The sequence below is a fragment of the Leuciscus leuciscus genome, assembly GCF_965113295.1.
Source record: "Leuciscus leuciscus genome assembly, chromosome: 22".
Lineage (NCBI taxonomy): Eukaryota > Metazoa > Chordata > Actinopteri > Cypriniformes > Leuciscidae > Leuciscus > Leuciscus leuciscus.
In genome coordinates, this window is record NC_138746.1 from 2,335,141 (window position 1) to 2,362,317 (window position 27,177).

General features: G+C 37.0%; 1 protein-coding gene and 1 long non-coding RNA gene across 2 annotated transcripts in view; one reads left to right on the top strand and one right to left on the bottom strand.

The window, feature by feature from the left end:
- LOC309486273 overlaps nt 1–27,177 on the bottom strand; it is a 163,156-nt gene that overhangs the window by 62,599 nt on the left and 73,380 nt on the right. The gene's annotated exons all lie outside the window — the stretch shown is intronic.
- b3galnt2 (beta-1,3-N-acetylgalactosaminyltransferase 2) overlaps nt 1,136–27,177 on the top strand; it is a 28,747-nt gene continuing 2,705 nt past the window's right edge. Inside the window, exons 1-11 of the mRNA XM_082153410.1 lie at nt 1,136–1,366; nt 2,958–3,084; nt 9,902–10,002; nt 13,861–14,054; nt 20,319–20,414; nt 22,050–22,160; nt 22,776–22,854; nt 23,433–23,616; nt 25,136–25,261; nt 26,051–26,210; nt 26,609–26,665. Of these exons, the coding sequence (XP_082009536.1) occupies nt 1,261–1,366; nt 2,958–3,084; nt 9,902–10,002; nt 13,861–14,054; nt 20,319–20,414; nt 22,050–22,160; nt 22,776–22,854; nt 23,433–23,616; nt 25,136–25,261; nt 26,051–26,210; nt 26,609–26,665 (1,341 nt within the window). The 5' untranslated portion in view covers nt 1,136–1,260. The remainder of the gene's footprint in view (nt 1,367–2,957; nt 3,085–9,901; nt 10,003–13,860; nt 14,055–20,318; nt 20,415–22,049; nt 22,161–22,775; nt 22,855–23,432; nt 23,617–25,135; nt 25,262–26,050; nt 26,211–26,608; nt 26,666–27,177) is intronic.

The window sequence follows — 27,177 nt, forward strand, 5'->3', positions numbered from 1 at the left end:
TTCTGTTCGTGGTTCAGAAATGAGACTAAAACATGAATATTTCGAGAGCATTAGTTATTTCTAATATATTACATCTATCTGCCCATGGGCTTGTAACTCAGCAATGACATAATTTCCACTTTTAATATTATAAGTATGGCTTTGACATAATTTCGACTTTTTATATTATGATTATGACTTAGTATGTTATAATTTTGACTTTTTATCTCATCGTTATTTTTTTTATTTTTTTTACAATTATCATTTACCAAATCAACAGCAAAAAGAAGGAGGACCACAATGGAAATAAGTTTGTAACTTTCTTGTGTTATCCTCGACAGTTCTGATTAATGTATAATGTCACTGTGATGACTTCTTGTTATGCATTTATTTTTGTTACTGTCTAATAAATCAAATCAAATCAAATCAAGAAAAAAAAAAAAGAAAAAAAAAAAGCAATCACTAACTTGACGTAATAGTCATTGCAAGTTCAGGAAACTTTAATCACAGCGTTCATCATTGTTAATGTTTTATTCACAAAAACAAGTTTCTCAAGATCTTGCCCAGATTTGATGTCTTTCCTGCTGCGATTTCTCTTATTGTAAAATCTCATTGATAACAATAAGATTAACACATTTCTTAAGAATTATGATCATATCTTTCTTACTGAGGTTTTCCTTTTATGCTATTGTATTACAATGCATTGTTTCTTTTCCTGCAATAAAATAAATCAAGTCACCTTTATTTATATAGCGCTGTTTACAGTACAGAGTGTTTCAAAGCAGCTTTACAGAGATAACAGGAAAATAATGCAACAAAGTTTGTTTCCAGAAGAAAATCGCGTCACAGTCCAGCTTAAGTAAGTTCAGTGATGGTTAATTTTTGTTATAAAAAAAGTTATTAATTTAGTTCATATATATATATATTGCCGCTCTGGAGAAAACCGTGATGTCATCGTCCAGCTCAGTTCAGTTCTTAATAAACGGTGTCAATGCAATCAGATCAATTAAATTGTTGAATATTAAGTCAAATGTAATGATAATAATGATTTTTTAAAAATAAAAACATGAATTACAGCGTTTATTTTAATAAAACTACTTTTCCCACAAGGCACAACGCGTCAACCTCTGCGCTCCTATTGGTTGTCCGACCCGTGTCGTCATCAGCGCGCAGTTAGACATGACGCGGGCGCGTCCGGGACGCAGCAGAACTCCGCGATGCGGGTCGAGCCGCCGGTGTGTGTTCGGTAACGGGTCTGAGCGGTGACGCGTCGGTCCGTCCATGAGAAGCTCCGCGGCGGCGCTGTTTGCGTGTGTCCTCGCGGTTCTGCTCCACTGGCTCGGCTGGACCGACAGAACCGCGCTGCTGCTGGGCTTCAGTTCTGCAGGTACCGCTCAGCCGGGCTGAAACTTCTCGACTTTTCTTGTTCTGTTCCCACTGTTATTTGTAGGCAATGGCAGTTTGTGTGTAAGTGTGTGTGTGTGTGTGTGTGTGTGTGTGTGTGTGTGTGTGTGTGTGTGTGTGTGTGTGTGTGTGTGTGTGTGTGTGTGTGTGTGTGTGTGTGTGTGTGTGTGTGTGTGTGTGTGTGTGTGTGTGTGTGTGACCTCTGCATTCGACACATCCAGGACGCATAAGGTGGATCAATATATAAACGCTTATAGAACAATTAATGCATGCATGCAAGACAAGTCTTGATTATCCAGTTCTTATGAAGCTGATGCATATAGATGCATGTAGATATATTAATGCATATAGAAACTTGGTGCTCAGGTTATTTAGAAAACTAACACTTAACTGAACGTGTAAAGATAAATTAAAAAGTGCATATTCTCAATTCTATTAGGAAAAATAATGCATATAAACTCAGATGCTGACTGCATATGTAAACTATTGCTTGTTATATATAGATTAATCAATCAATATATATATATATATATATATATATATATATATATATATATATATATATATATATATATATTGAACGTTAATGGTATAAATGATCTATCTATCTAATGTATGAAATATTAATGTTCAATGCACATGGAACTTTAATGCACGTTCTATGAATGTAGATTAGAACATGAATGATGCATAAAAAATTCATACTCTGCTTATAGGACATTAATGCTCAATTAGATGATGAGTAAAAATAAAAACGAATGCACATTTTATTTAAGACAATTACTACTTTTACTAATACTATATACGTATGCATTGAGCATTAATGGTCTACACGTATTAAAATCTGTCTATTTACTATAATGTATAAATATTATATTTAATGCATAGGTAACCTCAATGCTAAATGCATGTAGAACGTGAATGATCAATGCATAAAACATTAATACTTTTTTGCTTGTATAGCATTAATGCTCAATTCTTATGATGCTGAGATAGTGCTCAATTCATACGAAGCGATTACTGCTTAATGCATAGAATAATGTATAGACCATCCAATGCATATAGAACGTTAATGTTGACTGCATTTAAAACATGAATAATCAGTGTATAAGAACATTAATACTCAGTGCATTGATCATTGCACATTATAGTTCCATAAGCATGTCGAACAGCTTGCATGAACTGACTTATAATATCACTAATGTTCATTTCTGCGGGGTTGAGATTATGAGATGTGAAATGAATGCACGTCAGGTCTGCGTTAGTGAGTGGAAACAAGGCGTATACAAATAGAAGAATGTGTGTAGAAAGTATCTCACTGAAGTCTCTGAGAGATTTACCTGGCAACAAAGGCTCAGATGCACATTACACACTTACTCTGATGTCTGTCACACACGGTGAAACAGGACACAAGTGACAAACCATTAGGGGATCCAAAGGGCCGCCCGCTGCCAGAGACTTTCATCTGTTCTGTGTTTCAACCTGCCAGAGAGGCTTTTTACATGTTTCAAACATATGCAGTGATGGAGAATATCAGCTGATTATTGTGTTTGTGTTAAATATTGTATTTTTAGACAACCAGAAGGCTGTGCATGAGGTGTTGGTGGGCGTTTTGTCGGCTCGGCATCATTATGAGCTCCGGCAGGCCATAAGAGACACATGGCTGGGGTACATCAAACATCACCCGCACTTCAGGACACGGTCAGTCCTGCGCACACACACACACACACACACACACACACACACACACACACACACACACACACACACACACACACACACACACACACACACACACACACACACACACACACACACACATTCTTGTACATCTATCTTTATGAGGACATTCATTGACACAATGCAATCTCTAGCTGCTTACCCTAACCTTACCCATCACAACTAAGTGCCTAACCCGACCCCTGACCCTAAACCGACCCTTAACCTCATTATAACCTTATCCCTAAAACCAAGTCTTGACCCTCAAACAGGCCTTTAAAGGCTCTCAGAAACTGAGGACCGGCCAAAATGTCCTTACTTTACTCTCTTTGTCCTCACTCCAATGGTCTAAAACACACACACACACACACACACACACACACACACACACACACACACACACACACACACACACACACACACACACACACACACACACACACACACCTCATTACAACTCTGTTCACACATTGATTTACTGTTGAAGATCAGGCTTTGTTATTGACTGAAAAATGGACTAATTGGCCTACAACTTTATCGAACCTTATAAAAATCCTTGAAATATTCCACATTTAAATATCATTCCAACAAAAGCTCATTAGGTTTCTGCGAGCGTTGCCTCAGTTCTTCTGGATTTAGTCTGTCTCAGTTTTTTTTCCCTGTTTCTCCATGTAATCCCAGACGGATTCGATGATGATGATGAGTTTAGATCACACCGGCTGTTGTCAGACTCCTTGTGCATACAAACATCTCACTGGATTATTGCAATTAATGGAAAAATGAATGTTTGGAAATGTAAACTGATATTTCCTGCAGCAAAAGATACAAATAACTGGATTAACCATTTGAACTAAAGAAAGTATTGAAACTATTGAAAATACTAACGTGCCTTAGACTTTTGCACAGTACTATATATATATATATATATAATCACATTTATTTCACAGGTTATAAAAGAAATATTAAGCAGTACAACTGTTTCCAACATTGATAATAAATCATCATATTAGAATGATTTCTGAAGGATCATGTGACTAAAGACTGGAGTAATGATGCTGAAAATTCAGCTTTAATCACAGGAATAAATTATATTTTAAAGTATATTTAAAATAGAAAACCATTATTTGAAATTTTATATTCATATTTTAATATTAATATTTAATATAATAATATTTCACAATATTGCTGTTTTTTTACTGTATTTTTGATCAAATAAAATGGAGTCTTGATGAGCATAATAGACTTCTTTCAAAAATTTCTAAACTTTTGACTGGTTGTGTGTGTGTGTGTATATATATATATATAAAATGATGTCACTAATTTGTAATTTTACAGTCATACGATTATCATGACAGTTATTTTTGCTGGAAAAAAAATATTTAATTAGTTCATGTTTAATAATTGGTAATTATGTTTTTAAATATGTGAATATGTAATTCTATTTATGTTTTCATTACTCAATTTGTAATTATGTTTTATAACCATGTGAGTATGCCTATACATGGATTTCTCGGCGACGTCATCACAGCATGCGCACGCAACCAGGAGGCAGAAAAGACCCGCGGTCTTCGTACCAGAGTAACGTTAAAGGGTTTAGGGTAGGCTAGCAGCATAGTGGTGGTGTTGTCGCTAAGTCAAAATGCTAATTATCATGTTAGACTAAGTTAGTAATGTAACAGCCAATGTTAGCAGTGCAGCATCTATAGAGCCCGAATTTGCTTTTATATAAGTTAACCTTGTTTACGTTACTTTACGACCTGCAACATTTCATGACTGCACACATATACGTGGCGATAATATTAAAAAACGTACTCTCAGCAATGGTGAGATCTTGCCGGATCCCTACGCAATACATGACGATCTTTGGATTGTGGATGACAAGTGGCCAGCAATTGTATGGCCTGATATATATAATTATAATTTATTTTATTCGAAATCCATGTATACACTACTGTTCAAAAGTTTGGGGTTGGTAAGATTTTTATGTTTTTGAAAGCAGTCTCTTGTGCTAAAAAATTCTGTAAAACAGGAATATTATGAAATATTATTGGAACATACATTTTAAAATGCATTCAAAAAGAAAACGTGTAATTTATCAAAGCTGAATTTTCAGCATCATTACTCCAGTCTTCAGTGTCACATGATCCTTCACAAATCATTCTAATATGATGATTTGATGCTCAAGAAACATTTCTGATAATTATCAATGTTTTTTTTTGTGACATATTTTATTTAGGATTCTTTGATGAATAGAAAATTCAAAAGAACAGCATTTATTTGAATGTTTTCTTGTAGTATACTACACACTTGGTATACTAAATGTCAAATTTGCGATCTAAATAGCTGTTTGAAAAAATAAACATGTATTTTTTTCACTGTTCATAACTGGTTGAGCAGTTAAACTCTAGTATGTGCTCATGACAGCACATAATCCATCGTCAAATCTTTGATTTACAGTAAGTAACGTTATATGTGTGCAGTCATGAAATGTTGCAGGTCGTAAAGTAACGTAAACAAGGTTAACTTATATAAAAGCAAATTCGGGCTCTAGATGCTGCACTGCTAACATTGACTATTACATTACTAACTTAGTCTAACATGATAATTCATACATGCATCACAGTATGTCCGGATTTTGATTCGTAAACAGTTGGACTTTTTACATAATGTTATATTAATATGAAACACAAACAAACAGATCCAACTCTGAAATTGCAGTTTATTATTGAGTCAACAAAAAATTACAAACTTTTATTATTTTATTACAGAACTCGGCATAACAGTTTTTTTGCCTCCTGGATGCGCGCGCATCCGGTATTGTTTGTATACAAGAAACCCGTGTATTGGATAATCCAGTCAGTGAATGAAATACTTTACAAATCACAATTGAAAATAAATCTGACATGAATATTTTCTCTTTTTATTTGAAAATCGATGCAAAAGATCAGATAAAGAATAACAAATAAACGTTCAGTGTTCAGACTGGTGTAAAGAGTCCCTGAAAACCATACCTGAGTGAAAGTACAGATACCTTACAGTGAAAACGTGAAAGTCAACAATCCCAGTGTCCAATCCCAATATGACTTGAGTAAAAGTCTTATCCTCGCTTTCACAGACGAGGCTTGAGTCTAGTCTCAGTCTAAAATGCATGTTTGATCTGTTTTAACTGAAAGCGTGTCTTAAAATATATCAGTGCCATTGTTTTGTCTCGAGATGCACACCAGTAATGTTGTTTTCTAAGACACGTTTATAAAAGCTACTTAAATGTAGAACTAAAGCCTAATCCTGGTTTAATCTAAACTCTGTCTGTGAAACCGGGCCTTGGAGTCTCTGATTTTATCAGTACTGAAGTATTTTACTCCTCAACACCTGAGAGACATGAGGAGAGCAATGACACATTTATTTTCTAAAATCAAAATTAAACCTCAATATTGCAATAAATCAAGGTCGACACAACAGCCTCTTAAACGCCTACAAACACTCAAGACTTAGTGGAGCTCAAGTGCTCAGAAAGAGCACTAGTAAAGCAAAATCCTTCAAAAGTTCTCTTGGATATAATGGATAAATATGAAACATCTGCGATTCACAACGACCTGCTAATGCACTTGCATTCACTTCTGTGGCTTTGTTGACAATTTTGGGTGAGGAAATGGACAATGCCCTGTAGACGGCAATATACAGTATATCTCATGTGATGTACAGATCCCCTGTAGATGGCGATATACAGTATATCTCATGTGATGTACAGATGCCCTGTAGATGGCGATATACAGTATATCTCATGTGATGTACAGATGCCCTGTAGATGGCGATATACAGTATATCTCATGTGATGTACAGATGCCCTGTAGATGGCGATATACAGTATATCTCATGTGATATACAGATGTCCTGTAGATGGCGATATACAGTATATCTCATGTGATGTACAGATGCCCTGTAGATGGCGATATACAGTATATCTCATGTGATGTACAGATGCCCTGTAGATGGCGATATACAGTATATCTCATGTGATGTACAGATGCCCTGTAGATGGCGATATACAGTATATCTCATGTGATATACAGATGTCCTGTAGATGGCGATATACAGTATATCTCATGTGATGTACAGATGCCCTGTAGATGGCGATATACAGTATATCTTATGTGATATACAGATGCCCTGTAGATGGCGATATACAGTATATCTCATGTGATATACAGATGGCCTGTAGATGGCGATATACAGTATATCTCATGTGATATACAGATGGCCTGTAGATGGTGATATACAGTATATCTCATGTGATATACAGATGGCCTGTAGATGGCGATATACGATATACAGTATATCTCATGTGATATACAGATGTCCTGTAGATGGCGATATACAGTATATCTCATGTGATGTACAGATGCCCTGTAGATGGCGATATACAGTATATCTTATGTGATATACAGATGCCCTGTAGATGGCAATATACAGTATATCTCTTGTGATGTTCAGATGCCCTGTAGATGGCGATATACAGTATATCTCATGTGATATACAGATGCCCTGTAGATGGCGATATACAGTATATCTCATGTGATGTACAGATGCCCTGTAGATGGCGATATACAGTATATCCATGTGATGTACAGATGCCCTGTAGATGGCGATATACAGTATATCTCATGTGATGTACAGATGCCCTGTAGATGGCGATATACAGTATATCTCATGTGATGTACAGATGCCCTGTAGATGGCGATATACAGTATATTTCATGTGATGTACAGATGCCCTGTAGATGGCAATATACAGTATATCTCGTGTGATATACAGATGCCCTGTAGATGGCGATATACAGTATATCTCGTGTGATATACAGATGCCCTGTAGATGGCGATATACAGTATATCTCATGTGAGATAGATGTCCTGTAGACGGCGATATACAGTATATCTCGTGTGATGTACAGATGGCCTGTAGATGGCGATATACAGTATATCTCATGTGATATACAGATGGCCTGTAGATGGCGATATACAGTATATCTCGTGATATACAGATGGCCTGTAGATGGCGATATACAGTATTTCTCATGTGATATACAGATGGCCTGTAGATGGCGATATACAGTATATCTCATGTGATATACAGATGCCCTGTAGATGGCGATATTAGGAGTGTAAATCGGAGCCTGCATGACGATTCGATACGATACCGATTTCTTAAGCCAACGATTCGATTATTTTCGATACTTCAGAATTCCCCGCGATACGATTCGATTCGATACGATTCAATACTAGATTTTTACATGATATCTATTAAGTTTCAAATAAATCAACAAAAATAATATATAATTTGCCGTTTGAGAATACAGAATACAATTGCATGTCTCAAAGAAATTGTTTTTCCACCTCCACGAATGAATGTTGTTCATTATGTCGCCTTGTTGAGGTATATTGTAGTTTTCCTTGCTTTACCCTGGTCTTCAAGTAAAAAAGATGACTGTGAAAAATAGTAGAATTAAATTAAATACATTTATGGTGAGATTACTACAATTTATTTAATTAAACGCATTTATGGTGAAATTACTACATTTTCATGTCAATCTGTGTTCATTTTGACCACGAAACATGCGCTGTCACTTTAATTCAGCGCGTGCAGCACAGCAGAAATAGACTCGGTGTGGAAACGATCTCTGCACTGCTGTATACGCAGCGGAACGGATAAACGGACGCAACCACGTGCAGTGTGAAAGCTCTGACCTGTTAACATGGGTACTGAAAAAAATACGCACCGCATACGCACTTCAAACGGAGTATGTGTGAAACGGGCGCAATCAGACAAACGGCAACATCTCTTACCACTGCTCCATCTGTTTTCCTGAAGCCAAAATACATCAACACCCATGACTTGACGCCGACTGGAGTGTGTAACATTTCACTGTCATTGCCAGCTCGCTCTGAGGGATCCATCGCTCTTGAAAGTCAGACTCAACAATGTGTGTGAACATAGATAGACTGTGAAACGTAAGTAACGCGTGTGAAGCGGTGTGACGTAGAAGACAATAATGAGGTTAGCGCCACCCGCAGCTTAGTAGGTTGTACGCATATGTCGGAGCAGATGCTGAAAATAGACAGACGGCAAAATAAACACATGAATCGATACTGTATAATCGATGCATCGATACGAATCGATTAATATTTACACCCCTAGGCGATATACAGTATATCTCATGTGATGTACAGATGGCCTGTAGATGGCGATATACAGTATATCTCGTGTGATATACAGATGGCCTGTAGATGGCGATATACAGTATATCTCATGTGATGTACAGATGCCCTGTAGATGGCGATATACAGTATATCTCATGTGATATATAGATGCCCTGTAGATGGCGATATGACATTTGTATAGCAGAAATAAACTGATGCAGAAAAAGTTAGGTGCCATGCAAAATGAAATGAGTGATTACTCATTAGAAAAGTATTGGAATAAAGAGTGCATAAGTACAGTAATACTTTACACCACTGTCAGTGTAAAAACAGATTTACATTATAAAACCTTGTTCAAACTCTTAATTCTGATTGGATGCGACCTTTTAACAGTCTATGGATGCGACACAATCAAAGCCTCTGTGAAATAGCCCATAAACACACACGTCTGTGATGAATTCTGTATGCAATGAAATTCAGTGTTCAAAGCTATTAAATTCCACTTGACGTTACACCCTCAGTAGTGTTGCACTTGCTAGTCGGTGTCACAAATGAGTGATTTTACAGTAGAATCATGTATTGATGTTTATTATTATATTTGAAAGGGTGATGGTGAAGTTCATCGTGGGTGAACACGGCTGTGCTGTCGCTCCAGAGGATCGTGAAGACCCGTATTCCTGCACACTTCTGAACCTCACGGAGACCGGTCAGTTCATCTGATAAACCACACTCGTATTCACTCCCAATCCCTGAGACTGTACGTTCCTGATTCAGAGCAGACTCAGTTTCGTGAGGCTTAGATAATTTCACTTTGCTCCAGTTTGTACTTTACCATTTTGCATTTCTGCCTCGTTTCCTCCCTTTGATACTGTTCATTTCATAGACCCCCTGCTCTCTCACACACAGAAACACACACACACACACACACACATCTGCACGCCTCGCAGGATGTGGCCTGAAATCATAGTGCGCACTTGGGTTCTCTTCTAAATAGTCAGCATGTTTTGGCTTCCAGCTGATTTCATTGGAACATCCTGTAATAAAGTTCTGCATTTTAATGATTTAGCCTCATCTTCATGGTCAGTTAGAGGAACACTGAAAAACAGGCTTTCTGCGAGTCTTAAAGTCACAAATTAAGGCCTTAAAATGTTCTTAAATCAGAGCAGAAAGTCAAGGCGATAAATGTTGCATGCGTTTCAAAAAGTGAATATCTTCCTCAGTACTTTTGTCCAGTTTTCCAGTACAAATATCTAAACGATTTTAAATTAAGATGCATTTACTGGAGACACAAATGTAAAGTTAAGTCTTGAAAAAGTGTTTATGTTTGAAATAAGAACAAATATCCGTCAAAACCTCTTAATTAAGCAGATTTTTCTGAGTCCAGCGTCAGATATTTGTTCTTGTTTTAAGCATAAGCACTTAGGCTAATTTCATTTTGATCAATTTCACAGAAAACAAGACTTCATATTTTGTCATTTTACATCTGAAGTAAATGCATCTTGATTTAGGAATCTTTAGATGTTTGTACTGGGAAAAACAGAGAAATAATGAGGGAAAACATCACTTTTGCAGTTTGATCAGAAGAAACAGTAAAAATAATATCCATATTTTAGTCATTTTAAAGGATTAGTTCACTTTCAAAAAAATGTTTGCTGATAATTTACTCACCCCGATGTCATCCAAGATATCCATGTCTTTCTTTCTTCAGTCGAAAAGAAATTAAGCTTTTTGAGGAAAACATTCCAGGATTTTTCTACACAGAATGGACTTCAATGGCAACCAACTATACCAGTGTTCAAAGAAGGTTCAAATGTCCGTCTCAATGCAGCTTCAAAGTCTCGACACGATCCCAGTTGAGAAATAAGGGTCTTATCTAGTGAAATGATCGGTCATTTTCAAAAAAAATAAATAAATAAATATATATATACTTTTTAACCACAAATGCCCGTCTTGTACCATCTCTGAGATGTATTACATCATCACTTTGGAAAGGTCACGAAAAAAATAAAATAATAATAATAATAAATTAAAACAAAGATGTCGGACGATTTTGAAGTTGGAGGAGAAAATGAGATGACATTTTAGCCCTTCTCTACCTTTCTGAACCGGAGTACACAGACAAATAACTTAGATGACGTGATGCGTGACCTTTCCAACGTGATGACGCAATGCGTGGCGCATCTCAGAGATGGTACAAGACGGGGCATTTGTGGTTAAAAAGTATATATATATATAAATATATATATATTTTTTTTTTTTTTGTGAAAATGACCGATCGTTTCACTAGATAAGACCCTTATTTCTCGACTGGGATCGTGTCGAGACTTTGAAGCTGCATTGAGACGGACATTTGAACCTTCTTTGAACACTGGTATAGTTGGTTGCCATTGAAGTCCATTCTGTGTAGAAAAATAGAATGTTTTCCTCAAAAACCTTAATTTCTTTTCGACTGAAGAAAGAAAGACATGGATATCTTGGATGACATCGGGGGGAGTAAATTATCAGCAAATTTTTTTTGTGAAAGTGAACTAATCCTTTAAGCAAAACGAGTAAAATGAATTAAAAACTAACAGATATTTGTTACTGACTCTGAAACTTTTAAGTGTTTCTTCTTACATATTGATGTTCCCTTTAATTTGTTTCTTAGATTTTTGTAACTTGGTCTTAAATAAGTCTTAAATCACCCTTCATAAAATCCGCACAAACCCTGAAAAATGACGAGTTCGAATTTTTGAATTTGTTCAGTTTTTTGAATTTGAAAGTGAAAATTCCGAAAAGTCAAACTTGTTATTTTTCTGTGGAACATGAAAGAGAATTTTAAAAGTAGCAACTTAAGTGAGTGAAAGTGAAAGTGAAAGTGACACGTGACGGCCAAGTATGGTAACCCATACTTGGAATTTGACTTCTGCATTTAACCCATCCAAGTTAATGCACACACATTAGGAGCAGAGTAGTGAGTAGTTAACACACACACACTGCAAACGTGGATACACACACCCAGAGCAGCGGGCAGCCTTTGTGTGGCGCCCGGGGAGCGATTAGGGGTTAGGTGCCTTGCTCAAGGGCACCTCAGTCATTTCCCACCGGTTCTGGAATCGAACCAGCAACCTTTGGGTTACCAGTTCAACTCCCTAACCACTAGGCCATGACTGCCCCAACTTATGGAACGATATTCCTGAAGCTCAAACATTACAGCATGTATAAATGTAAAAATGTAATGATGATGAATAAATAATGTGAGAATGTTGATGTGATCATGCAGGAGATCAACTCACAGGTGTGAGTTTTACTGTGTTTCGAGGCGCGTGACGGTTTGAGAGTTTCAGAGCGGTGATTGGTGATGCGTTATGCTAATGTGTGAGAAAAGCTTTTCAACACATCTGTGCTTCTGCCTCTCGCCTGCGCTGTCTTTAATTGGCTTTTGTCTCAAGGACGAGGAAGCGGCGAGTCTGGAGCTCGGAGAGCTGGAATGAGCGGCTCGTTTCTCGATAAACGACTGTGTTCCTCCAATTGATCTCCTGGGTAATAAATGGCCGCTTTCTAATTAAGCCGAGCAGCGAGTCTCTTAAAGTGCTGATGTGTGGATTATTCTGCAGCGGCGCGTGAAAACACCTCGACATAAGGCTTTATCTTTAACCCTTCTGCTTATTTGTTTAATGATTGTGTCGTCATGTGATCAAATTAATGCATTTATTAATGCAAAATTATTAATGTAATTTTTGCATTTAATCAAAACTGTTAAAAGACAAATGAAAGTATGAGAAATATGTTGTGAGCATAAAAGGTAAACGGATGATTTGTCAAGGTCTGTTCACTCTGTGCATTCATCAGGTGCATTCTGGGATGCTTTTATACGCTTATTGAGGAGGAACATGTGTGATGAACGCCTGATGATGCTTTTCACTACAACTCACACATTAAAAATAAACTAATAATAATATGAACCATAATAATAATAACAATAAAAGCAATAATAATTAAAAGAAATAAATATAGTTCATATATATTTTAATTTAAATAATTATTATATATTTTATTCTTATTTTAGTTGTTGTTACTACCAACAAAAATAATAATGGTAATTATAATATTGCTATTAATAGAGAAATTATTTAAATTAAAATATAGTTGAATATTAAATTTTATAATATATAAATTATTATTATTACAATATTATTTTATATTTTAATTTAAAGGCATTTTTATTATAATTAATAACAATGATTATTATTAACAGCAAAATGAATAACATTTATTATTATTATTAATATCAAAAACATCAATATTAATAATAGTAACATTTAAATAAAAATATAAATGAATAATAGCATAATTATTAATATTAAAGAAATTAGTTAAATTAAAATGTAATTGAGTTATTATTATATTATATTATATTTTAATTAAAATCATTATTTAATAAAGATAACAATGGAAGTATTGTGCTAAATTAATATTAATATTATTTTTATTATTATCAATCATTTTATTTCTCTAAGGATTTGGTATTCTCCTGGCGTTGAACCCTTGAATGCTTCAGCTGATCCCTGATCTGTGTTTTCAGTGTCGGATGAGGAGATGTCCATCTTGAGTGTTCCTGAGGGCTCAGCGCTGGTGCCGTGTGACGTCTCTGCGCTCAGTCTGGACTTCAAGGTCCTTCACCCTGTGGTCATCACTCAGCTGGGCGTCTTTCCCAACGGCCCGAGACACGAGTTCACCGGGAACGTCACCGTTCGGCTGCTCCAGGTGGACCAAGAGGTACGAGCACAGGCGTCAGGGTCACCTGAATATAATGGTGCGTTCAAGTCATCTCGTAAAGATCGTATTTACCAGTTGAACGCACATGAACGCCACAGTGTTGTAAATACGAGTGGGAAGTTCGGGATTTTCTTTAAGTCCTGGGGCCCGTTCTTTGTACGTCGCTAACTCAGTTAGCTGGATTTGATTGTTGGCGATTTGGCATGATCTTGGATTGTTTGGTCCTTCGACGCTCATCCTGGAGTTGCTGTCATAGCAACAGGTGCGCAAGCTTAAACCTGCTTATTTCATGTAAACAGGATTAGACTGCGGCTTCATAAGCGGAGCTGATACGGGAAGTCCAGCGCAGCGCGATAGTGCACTTTCTGAGATATATATTTTTTCTCGTGACTTGTGAGATTGTCGTTTACATTATTAATTTGTTGGAAACGCATATTTATTTTCGACTTGTCGGAGTCGGGCTTTAACTACAGCACAAACTGTTTGCATTGCCCTAAGATTATTTGCGAGTGGCTCTTTCCTTTAAAGGAACACTCCACCGTTTTTTTAAATAGGGCTTATTCACCTTCTTTCCCACATTTAGATAGGTGGGCAAATGCATTTTTGTCTCAGTGCATGCATTGTTTTAGTTTGACAGGGTCTGCGTGAGCTTAGCTTAGCATAATGAATGGAATCCTTTGTTGCCAGCTAGCATGTCCTGAATAAAAGTAAAAAAAAAAAAAAAAAAACCCTACCTAATTACTTCTTGTGGCCTGCGTATTCACAACAAGCACAAATAGCGATGCAGATTAACACTAGGCGATTTCCTAGGCAGATATTGACTTATATATTAAGGACTATATTAGGGGGAAGCACAGGCGAAGCACTGCTACTTGGGCGTGATATCTCTGCGCCCAAGTAGCAGTGCTTCGCCTGTGCTTCCCCCTAATATAGTCCCAAGTCAAAATCTGCATAGGAAATCACCTAGTGTTAATCTGCATCGCTATTTGTACTTGTTGTGAATACGCAGGCCACAAGAAGTAATTAGGTGGGTTTTTTTAATTTTTTATATCACTTTTACTCAGGACATGCTAGCTGGCAACAAAGGATTCCATTCATTATGCTAAGCTAAGCTAGCGCCAACCCTGTCAAACTAAAACAATGCATGCACTGAGACAAAAAAGCATTTGCCCACCTATCTAAATGTAGGAAAGAAGGTGAATAAGCCCTATTTCAAAAAACGGTGGAGTGTTCCTTTAATCACTCGCATTGGAGATGCGGAGAACTTGATGGAAAGTGCTGTCTGTCGTGTCATTCGGAGTTTACCTGGCGCTTTTAGATTTAAAAAACAGTTTTAGGTTTTTTAGTGGCATTTCCAACCTACTTAAGACCCAATGTTGTAAAGCAGTTTATTTTTTATTTTTTTTGGCTATCATAATTTTTTATGAAGATCATGCAATCATGACCATGCCGATTACAGTATATGTCACTCAGGCTTCACTAATGTGATTGGTACCATAGACTATAGGCTAGACCATAGACTGCCATCAAGGCCTCAATGAAGGGGATTATGTGAACAGAAAGGGGGTTCACAATGTAAATGTGCAGCCCAGTTACTATTGTGATTCTTAATATTCCAGATTAGTAATATTATATCAAATTAAGAAAAAAGGCAGTTGACTAAAATCTTCCATATCACAAATGTGAAAGCAAAATGGCCAGGATCTGTGCATGACTTAAGAATTTTCAGAGATTCACATTTATGCACATGATTTGAAAGTTCCACAAATAGTAGCAACTTATTGAATGATATTCCTGTAGCTCAAACATTACAGCATTGATTGGCTGCACAGAATATGATTGCATTATAATATAACAATGTAATATGTAATGATAAAGTTTGCAGGGGCTTCATAAATTAATTAAAAACATAAAAAAGCAAAGCACACATGATGCACATTTCCTGGTTCTTCATTTTCTAGAACTAGAGTTTAAGAACCTTGCTGTATTTTTGTGTAATTAATTAAGAGAAAGTACTCCTCCATCTTACTCTGACGAAAGTGACTTTAACGAGCGTAAACACGACTTCCCATCTCGTAAATGCAAAAAACTTCCCAGGAGGACTTGAATAAGGCTTTGGATGAGAAAGTCTGTAAGGCCTTGTCCACACTAATACGTTTTCGTTTGAAAACGCATCTTTTTCTCTCCGTTTCAGCCTTCCGTTCACACGTGTCCGTTCATTCATGTTTTTATTAATGAAAACGAAGCTTTTTGAAAACGCTCTCCAAAGTACATTTGAAAAGGCCATTTTCGTGTTGTAGTGTGGACTGTCAAAACGGAGGTATTTAAAAACTTTGACGTAAGTTTAGTCATGTGATTATGATGGTATTGTGCCTGTTATGTGCTATTGACTTTCACACAGTTGCTAAAATGTTACTTCACACACTCTTCATATCACAGTCCTGCAAAGATGACAGAAAATTCACTCGCATTTGCTGTCGCAAAACATGAGCAATTTTAGTGTTTTAGACCAAAGATATAATGATGAGTGAGAGCGACCTGGTTCATCAGTGAATGCTGTGATATTCTGATAAATAAAATGATCCTGTCAGAAGAATTGCGCTATAACTTTATTATTTATTTCTCACTGAGATTACCGTCTGTATCATCTCAGTCAGTGAGCGTTTGTGTTCAGGGTTCCCACGGGTCCTTGAAAGTTTGTGAATCTGGGGAAAAAAATTCAAGGCCCTGGAAAGTTTTTGCAAATAAACACACACAGATACAGGTCCTTGAAAGTGCTTGAATTTATTTTGTCCATATTATTCCCTCCGCTCCGCTAATGTGTTATTTCGTCAACACTTCGTGGCCTATGCGCACTAGCTCGCTTGATTTACGTTAGTTATGCGCATTTATGCGTTACGTGAAGTGTTTCCCGCGTGAGGTACTTGTGTTGTACGTTGCCGTGACGTTCACGCACGCACTAAACTACTACGATGGAACCTGAACGTTTGTTGTTGAACACAATAAATGTGTTCCCACATTAAGTCCTTGAATTTGAGGATATTGGACCTGGAAAGTCCTTGAAAGCTCCTTGAATTTGAAGTTAACCAAGGTGTGGGAACCCTGTGTGAGGTTTTACGCATGCGCAGTAAAGGTGAATTTAGCGTTTTCAGGCGTTATCCAAAGGTTTCTCATCCACACTGAAACGTCGGCAAACGCTTGAAAATGCTAGTGTGGACAGAGAATGATTAAAAACAAGTAGCGTAGCAAAATACAGTTTCTGTCGTGTTTTAAATTGGCATTTTGTAAAATCCCATTGATTTCTGTTGGAGGACTCATTGCGCGTTGATATTACTGCGCTACCGGGAACGGAAAAGACGCTTCAGACTCAAATATCGAGCGGAAGTTTATACGCGAATGTGAGGTATCTGAAAAAATAGTTCCACTATAGCAAATAACACGGATTGAAATCATACATTGCGCCGATATATTTGTTTTTAATCAACAACGAACACCACTAACCACTCGGTGAGTTGAACAGTTTTGAAAACGAACATTAAGGGTTGTTTTAAGAACATGTTCGTGCCCATAGACAGCCACTCTGAAGAGGTCAAAGGTGATTCTAAACGAGTCAAAAAGTCGAGACAGGACCCATCGTCAACATCTCTGTGTCCACCACTCTAGTTCATCCAAAACAAACCAGAAAAGAGACTTAAAGTGCTAAATACCGGAATTATCCTTTAAACGAAAACACCGTTTTCAAATGAATCCGGCTTAATGCAGACGTAGCACTGCTTCTCAACCCTACCCAGTATCATTGTACAAATCAGAATAGACCCTGTGACCCATTTTTGTGTGTCGACCCACCAGTTGCTGTAAAATATGCATAGAACAGTCATCTTCCATTAAACTCGGATTGCACTTTGTAAAGTCACTCAATTAGTTCTTGCCACTGGAGGAACCTAAAATATCCTGCTTGGCCTTTTAAGGTGAGTTTTCATCATTCCCCGCTAGACATTACTCATTTATTTGATAAATGTGCTGGAGATGTGCCGTGCAGCAGAAGTCAAAAGACGTATCGTTCATTCCGACAAGCCGGAGAGATAAATGTGCGGAGAGCAAACTCAATAAAGTCTTCTCTATCAGCGCGGCTGGAAGTGGACGCTTTGATTGTGAAGTCTCTCTGATCTTGCGTTGGACGAGCGAGAGGTCGACGGATCTGTGTGATGAAATCACACGCCGCTTAATTCCACAATTTAACACATTTCCACGCTTTGTCGAAGTCAACAGACTGACATACGAGAGCTGCTGATGTGAGAACACTGATCTGGAGTCTGGGACAGATGACAGATGAGAGGACAGAATTCAACAACAGTCGTATTAGGAGTGTGTCTTACCAATATGTGCAATAATGTTGTCCCATTTAAATATTATTATAGCTTGTTTTGAATTATTCATACATTTCCAGCCTTTAAAGTCATTGGTTTGTTCTTGGCCAATTTCACCATAGTTCTTAGTTTAACTGTGGTATTAGTAATAAACCTTATAAATCACGACTCCTCATTGCGGTTATTGGATCAAACTATGACATTTAGAAATTATAAATACAGCAGAAACTGTTATGATATAATTATACTAGTCATATAATAATGGTTTGAGTTTGAGTACTGAGAAATTCAATTCAAACTGAGTTGTGGGTTTTTCAACTATTGACACTTTTAAATCTAGGGTTTTATTTTAATTAAAAGTAAGAGATTTCAATCTTCACTTCTTTTTTTTTTTTTTTTTGAAGGTCACAGTAAAACTTTATTTATTTTTTAAATAATTTTTTTGCAATTTCTGCTTGCAAAATGCTTCTTTTATTGATGTTGTTTTTTTACTCTCATCCACGACCCAGATGTTCACTCTTAAAATATGAAAACCTATCATGAAAATATAATTATATTTTAAAACATCATAATCTTGATTAAAAAATAAAGAGTGAAACTAACATTTTAAGATTTCCACGTGTGTGTGTGTGTGTGTGTGTGTGTGTGTGTGTGTGTGTGTGTGTGTGTGTGTGTTATCTAAAAATCTGTGAGTTTTTTTCTAATCGGTTGTCATAATCAATTATGCAAAAGTGTTTGAATATTATTTGCATGCATTTAAGGAGATATAAAATAGCCTTAACAAGAAAATTAAGTCCTAAAATGTCATTATCGCTACATAATTTCTAAATTCATATGTGACGTGATGGCAGTGACAAAATATAAATGTATGAAAAATTGAACATCGACCATAAAAGTATATTAATATTTTAAAATGTAACATGATATCTTAAATAAAAATATATATGACGTATATATTTGTTTGTTTATCGAAAAAAAATTTTTTATATCAGTTAAATTATGCACAATTTTAAGAGTATTATGTACGTGCATATATGATATATAAAATAGCCTTAACCCTTTAGAACCTGAAGCTAAAATAGGTGTTTTTCACATATTTAGATTTTTTGACTGTAAAATTCTAAAACAATGTGCTATCTTCATCTTTTTAAGAAAAAAATTTTGCTTTCAACAAATTACAGTTATTGACCATTATTGTGTGTGGTGGGTTTGTAAGTGGAATTTAAATAAAAAAAAATAAAAGAATAAAAAAACGAGAATAAATTTACTGATATTTATTTAGAAAAAAACTGAAAAATCACGAATGAAAGAAACGAACACTTTAAAGTTGAAAAATGACAATTGTGACATTGAGTTGCACAGTTTTCATTTAGGACACTTTTTTTTCATAGAGACACACACATATGCATGCATACATAGGCACGCACACACCACATGCTAAGATACATGAAAGAGTAACGGCCAAGTTTCATTAAAAATAATTTTTCAAGACCAAAAGCCTGCCATTATAATCTTAATGTCATCACCGCCATGGAATTTCACACTAAACACATGATGTGTGATGTGATGGAAATGACAGTCGCACAGGAAGATGAAGAGGTGTAAGACGTGTCGTCTGGAGGCCGATGAAGATGAGGAGCAGAAATCACATATTGACTCGTGTGTGTCAGTTTACTCAGAGAGTGTTGCCCTTTCAGCTGTGCAAATATGCTCTGTTTGCTTTGCGTGTGTGTGTGTGTGTGTGTGTGTGTGTGTGTGTGTGTGTGTGTGTGTGTGTGTGTGTGTGTGTGTGTGTGTGTGTGTGTGTGTGTGTGTGTGTGTGTGTGTGTGTGTGTGTGTGTGTGTGTGTGTGTGTGTGTGTGTGTGTGTGTGTGTGTGTGTGTGTGTGTGTGTGCAGGAGGCGGTGGTGAGCGCTCGCTTCAGCACACTGAGTCCAGGATCACGTGTGGGTGGGATGTTTTACAAGCCCGTGGAGCAGTTCATTCTACCCAAGGTGACGCGTTCAGTCATCATTCACACCAGCATCTGTAGAAAACACCTACAGTAATGACTAAGTCATGGATAATGTACATCCATCAAAAGAATAGCTTGTATCAATGGACCAGATGGACATTACACGGTGATTACATTAAAGAAGTGTCTCAGTTATCAGCATGTGCATCATTGTACAGTGATTCTGTGACCTCGAAATGTTGCGACTGACCAATCAGAATTAAGCATTTCTGAATAGAAATTGAATAGAAACAGTCTTAAATTGCATACTTTGCATGTGCTTCACTTTATTTGTACCATTTTGTTTTATTAGTTTATTGTTATTTATCTATATATCTTTAAGATATTGTTTGATATGTGAGATCTCTGATTGTGGTCCTTGAAGTAGTGCTTGAAATATGTTATGTATATGGCACTGATAATGTAACTCGTGCTAGAGAACGTGTTTTCTGTGAATGCGTCTGTTAGGGAATTTACAGTTAAAGACCCAAGGACCAGATATGATTCATAAAGACCAGGAGTTAGAAGTGCAGTCAATTTAAGACAAGAGTCAGAATTATAATAAAGTGAAGAGAAATTTGACTGAAGATGGTTTGCAGTTTCATCAGACAGAAGTTCAGCTTCAAGAGGTCGCTCTGTTATAGTTACAAAGATCACAGCAGTTACACCCTTTTATTATAAGTTATATTCACTCGTCTTTTGTTCGTCCAACAGCCTTTCGTAAAAGTGAGGGAGCTGTCTGGATAAATAGTGACTTAGCCAATGTGTCACTTTGTCTCTCTGCCGTCAAGTCTATTATTTTTACGTTTACCATGATGATCACACTGGTAACTGTAAAACACTGGTAACTGTAAAACACTGGTAAAAAGTAAAATCTCATAAGCAAGATTTGGAGAATGACTCTGAGAAGTCATTCAACTCATTTGATATTTCGAAGCAAAAATATTGATTAAAGTGGTTGTTGATTATGATTTGACTTTTCTAACTTTAGTTAGTGTGTAATGTTGCTGTTTGAGCATAAACAACATCTGCAAAGTTACGACGCTCAAAGTTCAAAGCAAAGGGAGATATTTGCTTTTAAAGAAGTTGCTTTTTAAGGACTACAACAAACGGCTGGTAGGAACTACATGAGCTTCTTCACGGGTTAGTGACATCACTAACCCTAAAATTTACATAAACCCGCACCCAGGAACGTAATTTATAGATTATGATGACAGAATATGCTAATCATTGATTAGAAGATAGTTAACTCCACATCAGCTACATACATTTAAACATAAACAAAAAAGGTTTAAAAATTTTCAGGACACAAACTGTTGTAGCTCCGCCCCCTGCGCCGGGAGCAGCAGCTCATTTGCATTTAAAGGGATAGACACAAAAACAGTGCGTTTTTGCTCACCCTCAAAAAGTGACAATTGTAACATGCTATATAAAAATATCTGTGGGGTATTTTGAGCTAAAACTTCACACACACACTCTGTGGACATCAGAGACTTATTTTACATCTTGTGAAAAGAGCATTGTTGGACCTCTTTAATACCTTGATTATAATCACTTATTAGATATACTTTGAGGCATCAGTGGATTCCAGAATGCACTCTCTTCACGTCTCAGTGTCTCTGGTCTTCATCTGCAGGGTTTTGAGGGAACGCTCCTGTGGGAAGCTCAGGATTCGTCCGGTCTGATGTCTGTCAACACTTCAGCGGTGCGTCTGAATAACGGCGGAGGCGTTCTCAAGTTTGGATCTGTGAGAGCAACAACTTCTTCATTTGAATGTCTTATAGTAGAAAGTGCACACTGCAAAAATGCTTTTCTTACTTTGTATTTTTGTCTTGTTTCCAGTCCAAATATCTAAAAAAATTCTTAAATCAAGATGCATTTACTAGATGAGGAAAATAGCATAAGATTTTATGTCTTGTTTTCTGGGAGATTTCGTCCAAATTAAGTGAGTTTTTGCTTAAAACAAGCAAATATATCTGCCAATGGGGTCAGAAAAGTGACCTAAATTCAAGCAGAAACGAGATTATTTTTCTGACCATATTGTTTTAAGCAAAAGCTCACCTAGTTTTTATTTATTTCCCCAGAAAATAAGACATAATATCTTATGGCATTTTCCTACTTAAGTAAATGCATTTTGATTTAAGGATTTTTTGATATTTGGACTGGAAACGAGACAAAAATACTAGGCAAGAAAAGCATTTTTTGCAGTCCAATAACTTAATGCAAAGCTGTTCTGTTCTGGAGGGTTTTTATTGGCTCAGATCAAGAAGGTTTTGTAGATGTGGCACTGGCACGAGTCCATCTTTCAATCCCAGAGTTTTTCTTCTCATCAGTATGAGGTTATTGTGTGTATTTTCCTCAGGTTGAAGATGGCACGTTGCCTCACAGGAGCGCTTTAGGCTTCCCGGGTCTAGCTGGAGGATTCATGTTTTCAGTGTACGGTACGTTGAGGAGAATTATGTAGCGTTTGTGTTCTGTGTCACTCAGCCTTGTGCTTTCATGATCAATAACTGAATGGATTGGGATGTGGGAGAACTTTGTCAGCTTCGGTAAGATTATTGAAAGAAGTCTCTTCTGCTTATCAATTCTGCATTTATTTGATAAAAAAATACAGCAAAAATGTTGAAATATTATTACAATTTAAAATGAACCTTTTCTATGTGAATATACAGTAAAGTGTAAATTATTCCTGTGATCAAAGCTGAATTCTCAGCATCATTACTCCAGTCTTCAGTGTCACATGATCCTTCACAAATCATTCTAATATGATGATTTGATGCTCAAGAAACATTTATGATTATCAATGCTGAAAACAGTTTCATATTTTTGTGGAAACTGTGATGCATTTTATTTTTCAGGATTCTTTGATGAATAGAAAGTTAAAAAATAACAGAATTTATTAGGAAATGTAATATTTTGCAACATTGTCTGTAGTTTCACTTCACACTTTTTGTGCGGCTTCATATTTTGGGGAAACTGATACACTTATTTTTTTATTTTTAATAATACAATTTTCCAGATGTGGAGGCGTTGTCTGAGCTCTTGCGTGGGCGAGCAGAAAGGCAGCGGAGTCGGGTCGATCAGCTGAAACACGAGGACGAAGCCCTGCGGGACGAGAGCCTCAGACACGGAGATATGGTGTTTGTGGATGTGGTGGACACCTACAGGAACGTGCCTTTAAAACTGCTGCAGTTTTATAAGTGGTTAGTGCATTACCCAATCACCTCCCAGACCTCGTTCTCCAGGTATAGATTTGCATATTTGCCAGAAATTACAGTACAACAACTTTGCTAGTTATTTAAAGTCATTGTATCCCTTAAAACTCATCTTTGATCACCAAAATTACATATTTAAGCGTTTATTCCTCCAAAAAAAAAATCCGTCATGCCTTAAAATATCTTAAATGTAACTCGACACCCTTGCCTCATTTAGTGTACGCGGTTCTATGAATATGCAAATGAGCCCCGCCTCCACTCACTCCCTCAGCTCAGAGATCCACTGGTTGACGATCACACGTTGATCTGATTGGTTACAAGGTAGTTTGTGACGTCAGAAACACCAGCGATTTCAAAGCGTGTGTTTGAGACTGTCTTTGGTTCACTGCAGTTTTAAGGAGGAAATACTCAGCAATGCTGTCGACTTATGAATTTACACATGGTTTGTCTTAAAGCGTATTAAAAACACCACATAGACACATAAACAACATTAAAGGGATACTTCAGGATTTAGCATTAAGCTTTGTATTAGTAGAAAACCTGTAGTATTTTCGAATTACCGTCCTTTTATACCCTCATATCCCCCTGAGATGAGAGATTTATGTATTTTTTGTCTGGAAAAAATCCTCCGATGACGCAAAAATCGTCATTTTGCGTCATCGGAGGATTTTTTGGCCAGAGGCTAAAGACTACAGCCAGTAGAAGGGGCTGTTCCGCATGTTCTCAGCCCGCCCATAGAGGGATCTCACTCACAGAATGTACACAGTGTCAGCCGTCTTTCTTTGGAAGCTAAGCTAACAGGCTCTTGTTCTGTGGAGAAAGCTGAGTAGTAGGAGAAAGCTGAGTAGTAGGAGAAAGCTGAGTAGTAGGAGAAAGCTGAGTAGTAGGGGTTCCCATACTCTTTTTCCCGGACATGTCAGGCCGTCGAGATCGTCCAAAATGTCCGGGATTCGGCTTTTGCTTTCTGCAGTCGCCATTCATTGTTTACATGCACACCTTTTGTTTCAGTCTAACTGAATTCAATCCGATTGGTGAATCTGAATGTAGTGTTTACATGAACGCTAAACAAGTGATCGGTTGATGTGCGTTTTAACATTGCTAAGAAAATTCCCGCTCCTCCGTGAGAGATACGAGACCGGCTGTCCGGCTCATCAGTAATCACGAAGCAAGTGCATTCTGGGAGTTGTTGTCTTTCATCCACATAAGCTAAAAATACATTTTCTGGCTTTTCTCAGTCTAGAAAGCTCCAAATTCTAAAATAATTTCACATTTCTTCTACATAAATTACCTATTTTAAATACACATTCATCTTTCCAGCGGTGAAGTATCCCTTTAAACGCTGTATTTCCCTTGTGCTTATCAGTCAGTCAGTAATATGTTATTATGGTAACTGACATCCTCGGGTCTCATACTCACCGGTGTCTTGTATTGTGAATCTGCCTCAGTAAAAGCAGGTCTGCAGAGTTCAGGGGTTTTAATGAAGCGTGTAAATTCCCCGCTCGCACAGGTCGGTGGGAAACGCTGACTTCAACCTGCTCCTCAAGACTGATGATGATTGTTATATCGACGTGGACGCCGTCCTGCTGAAGACGGAGCGCAGACGCCTCACACACACCAGCCTGTGGTGGGGCAAGTGAGTGAGCCGGACCACTTTCTCTTCGGGAATCAGATTCATCGTAATTCATTAGAATAGATGGTTATGCAAAGAAATTATAGCGAGCAGAATGAGTCAGGTTAGAGTTATAGATTTGTCTTAAAGGTTTGATTGGTAGAAATACTGAAACAGAATCAGTTATGTAAAAAAATAATTCAGAATTCTTTGATTAATAGAAATCTTTTGGGGGGGGTGTGTGAAAGAAATCAATACTGTTATTCAGCAAGGATGCATTAAGTTGATCAAAAGTTACAGTAAAGACATTTATAATGTTACAAAAGATTTTATTTCAAATAAATGCTGTTCTTTTAAACTTTCTATTCATCAAAGAACCCTGAAAAAAAAAAAATTCAACATTGATAATAATCATAAATGTTTCTTGATCATCAAATCATCATATTAGATCATGTGACACTGAATGATGAGTAATGATGCTGAAAATTCAGCTTTGATCACAGGAATAAATTACACTTTACTATATATTCACATAGAAAACCGTTATTTTAAATTGTAAAAATATTTATTTTTTTATCAAATAAATGCAGCCTTGATGAGCAGAAGAGACTTCTTTTTAAAAACATAAAAAATCTTACTGATCCAAAACTTTTGAACAGCAGTGTATATTAATTACGTTACTAAATAATACTTTTATTCAGCAAAGATGCATTAAATTGATCAAAAGTGACAGTAAACACATTTATGTTACAAAAGATCTCTTCGTGTGTGTGTGTGTGTGTGTGTGTGTGTGTTGTGGACCGTGTTCTTCAGTTTCAGGCAGAATTGGGCCGTGGATCGAGTGGGGAAGTGGCAGGAACTGGAGTATGCGAGTCCTGCGTATCCGGCCTTCGCCTGCGGATCTGGATATGTGGCGTCCCGGGATCTGGTGGAGTGGCTGGCCAGCAACGCACAACATCTGAAAGCGTACCAGGTGCCGTCTCACACTAGATGATGCTTGATGATGATGTGTTTTCATGACCTTCTTCAAAATACAAAGAGATTGCATTTTAGAATTACCCAGCATGCAACTATATTATGATAAAGATCCCTATATACAGAAATCTATGATGACACCATTAGCACCTGTTCATAAGCGATGCTCTCTTGAAATCAATGCTTGCAGAATCAGATATGTCTGTAACGATTTCATTCGCTCTAAATATCACACATTTGTTCTGGACGTTGAGTCTCTAATCGGTTTCTCGCTGTTATAAAGCCACTGAACCAAGAGAAATGCTGCTAAAAGGGCATTTCTGCCAAATTCACTCAGATGATGTATGCAGAAGATATTTAAAATGTTTTTCAGCTTGTAAATGCATGATTTCACAGGGAGAAGATGTGAGCATGGGCATTTGGATGGCTGCTGTAGGACCTCGCAAATATCAGGTGAAAAAGAGCTGCACAACTACTGCCTTAATATAATATATCAATAATATATATTTATATATAATAAAATAAAATTAAAATATATATATATATATATCAGGGCTCTACACTTACTTTTTGAACAAGGAGCACTGGTGCGCCTAAATAAAAAAATGTAGGAGCATAGACAAATATTTGGGGGCACAGTCATTTTTGTTGTATAAGTTTATCATTATAGAGCATGTGAGCGGAGTGGAGCGGGAGCGAGCGGGGAGCGCGAGCGGGCGGATCTTGGACAGAGCGCAGAGCGGCAATTTCAAAAGGATGGAGCCGTCGCCCTATTTCCCGCTCCAATTCCGCTCCGCTCACGCCACGCATCAGTCAAAAAATGCGCCATGAAGAAGAAAAAACATATATAGGCATAGCCTAAGTCGCACTGGACTATAAGTCGCATTTATTTAGAAATGTATTTAAAAAAAACAATGTTACAGATGGGACAGTTCTCCGTTACGGACGTGAGCGCTCTGAAAGCG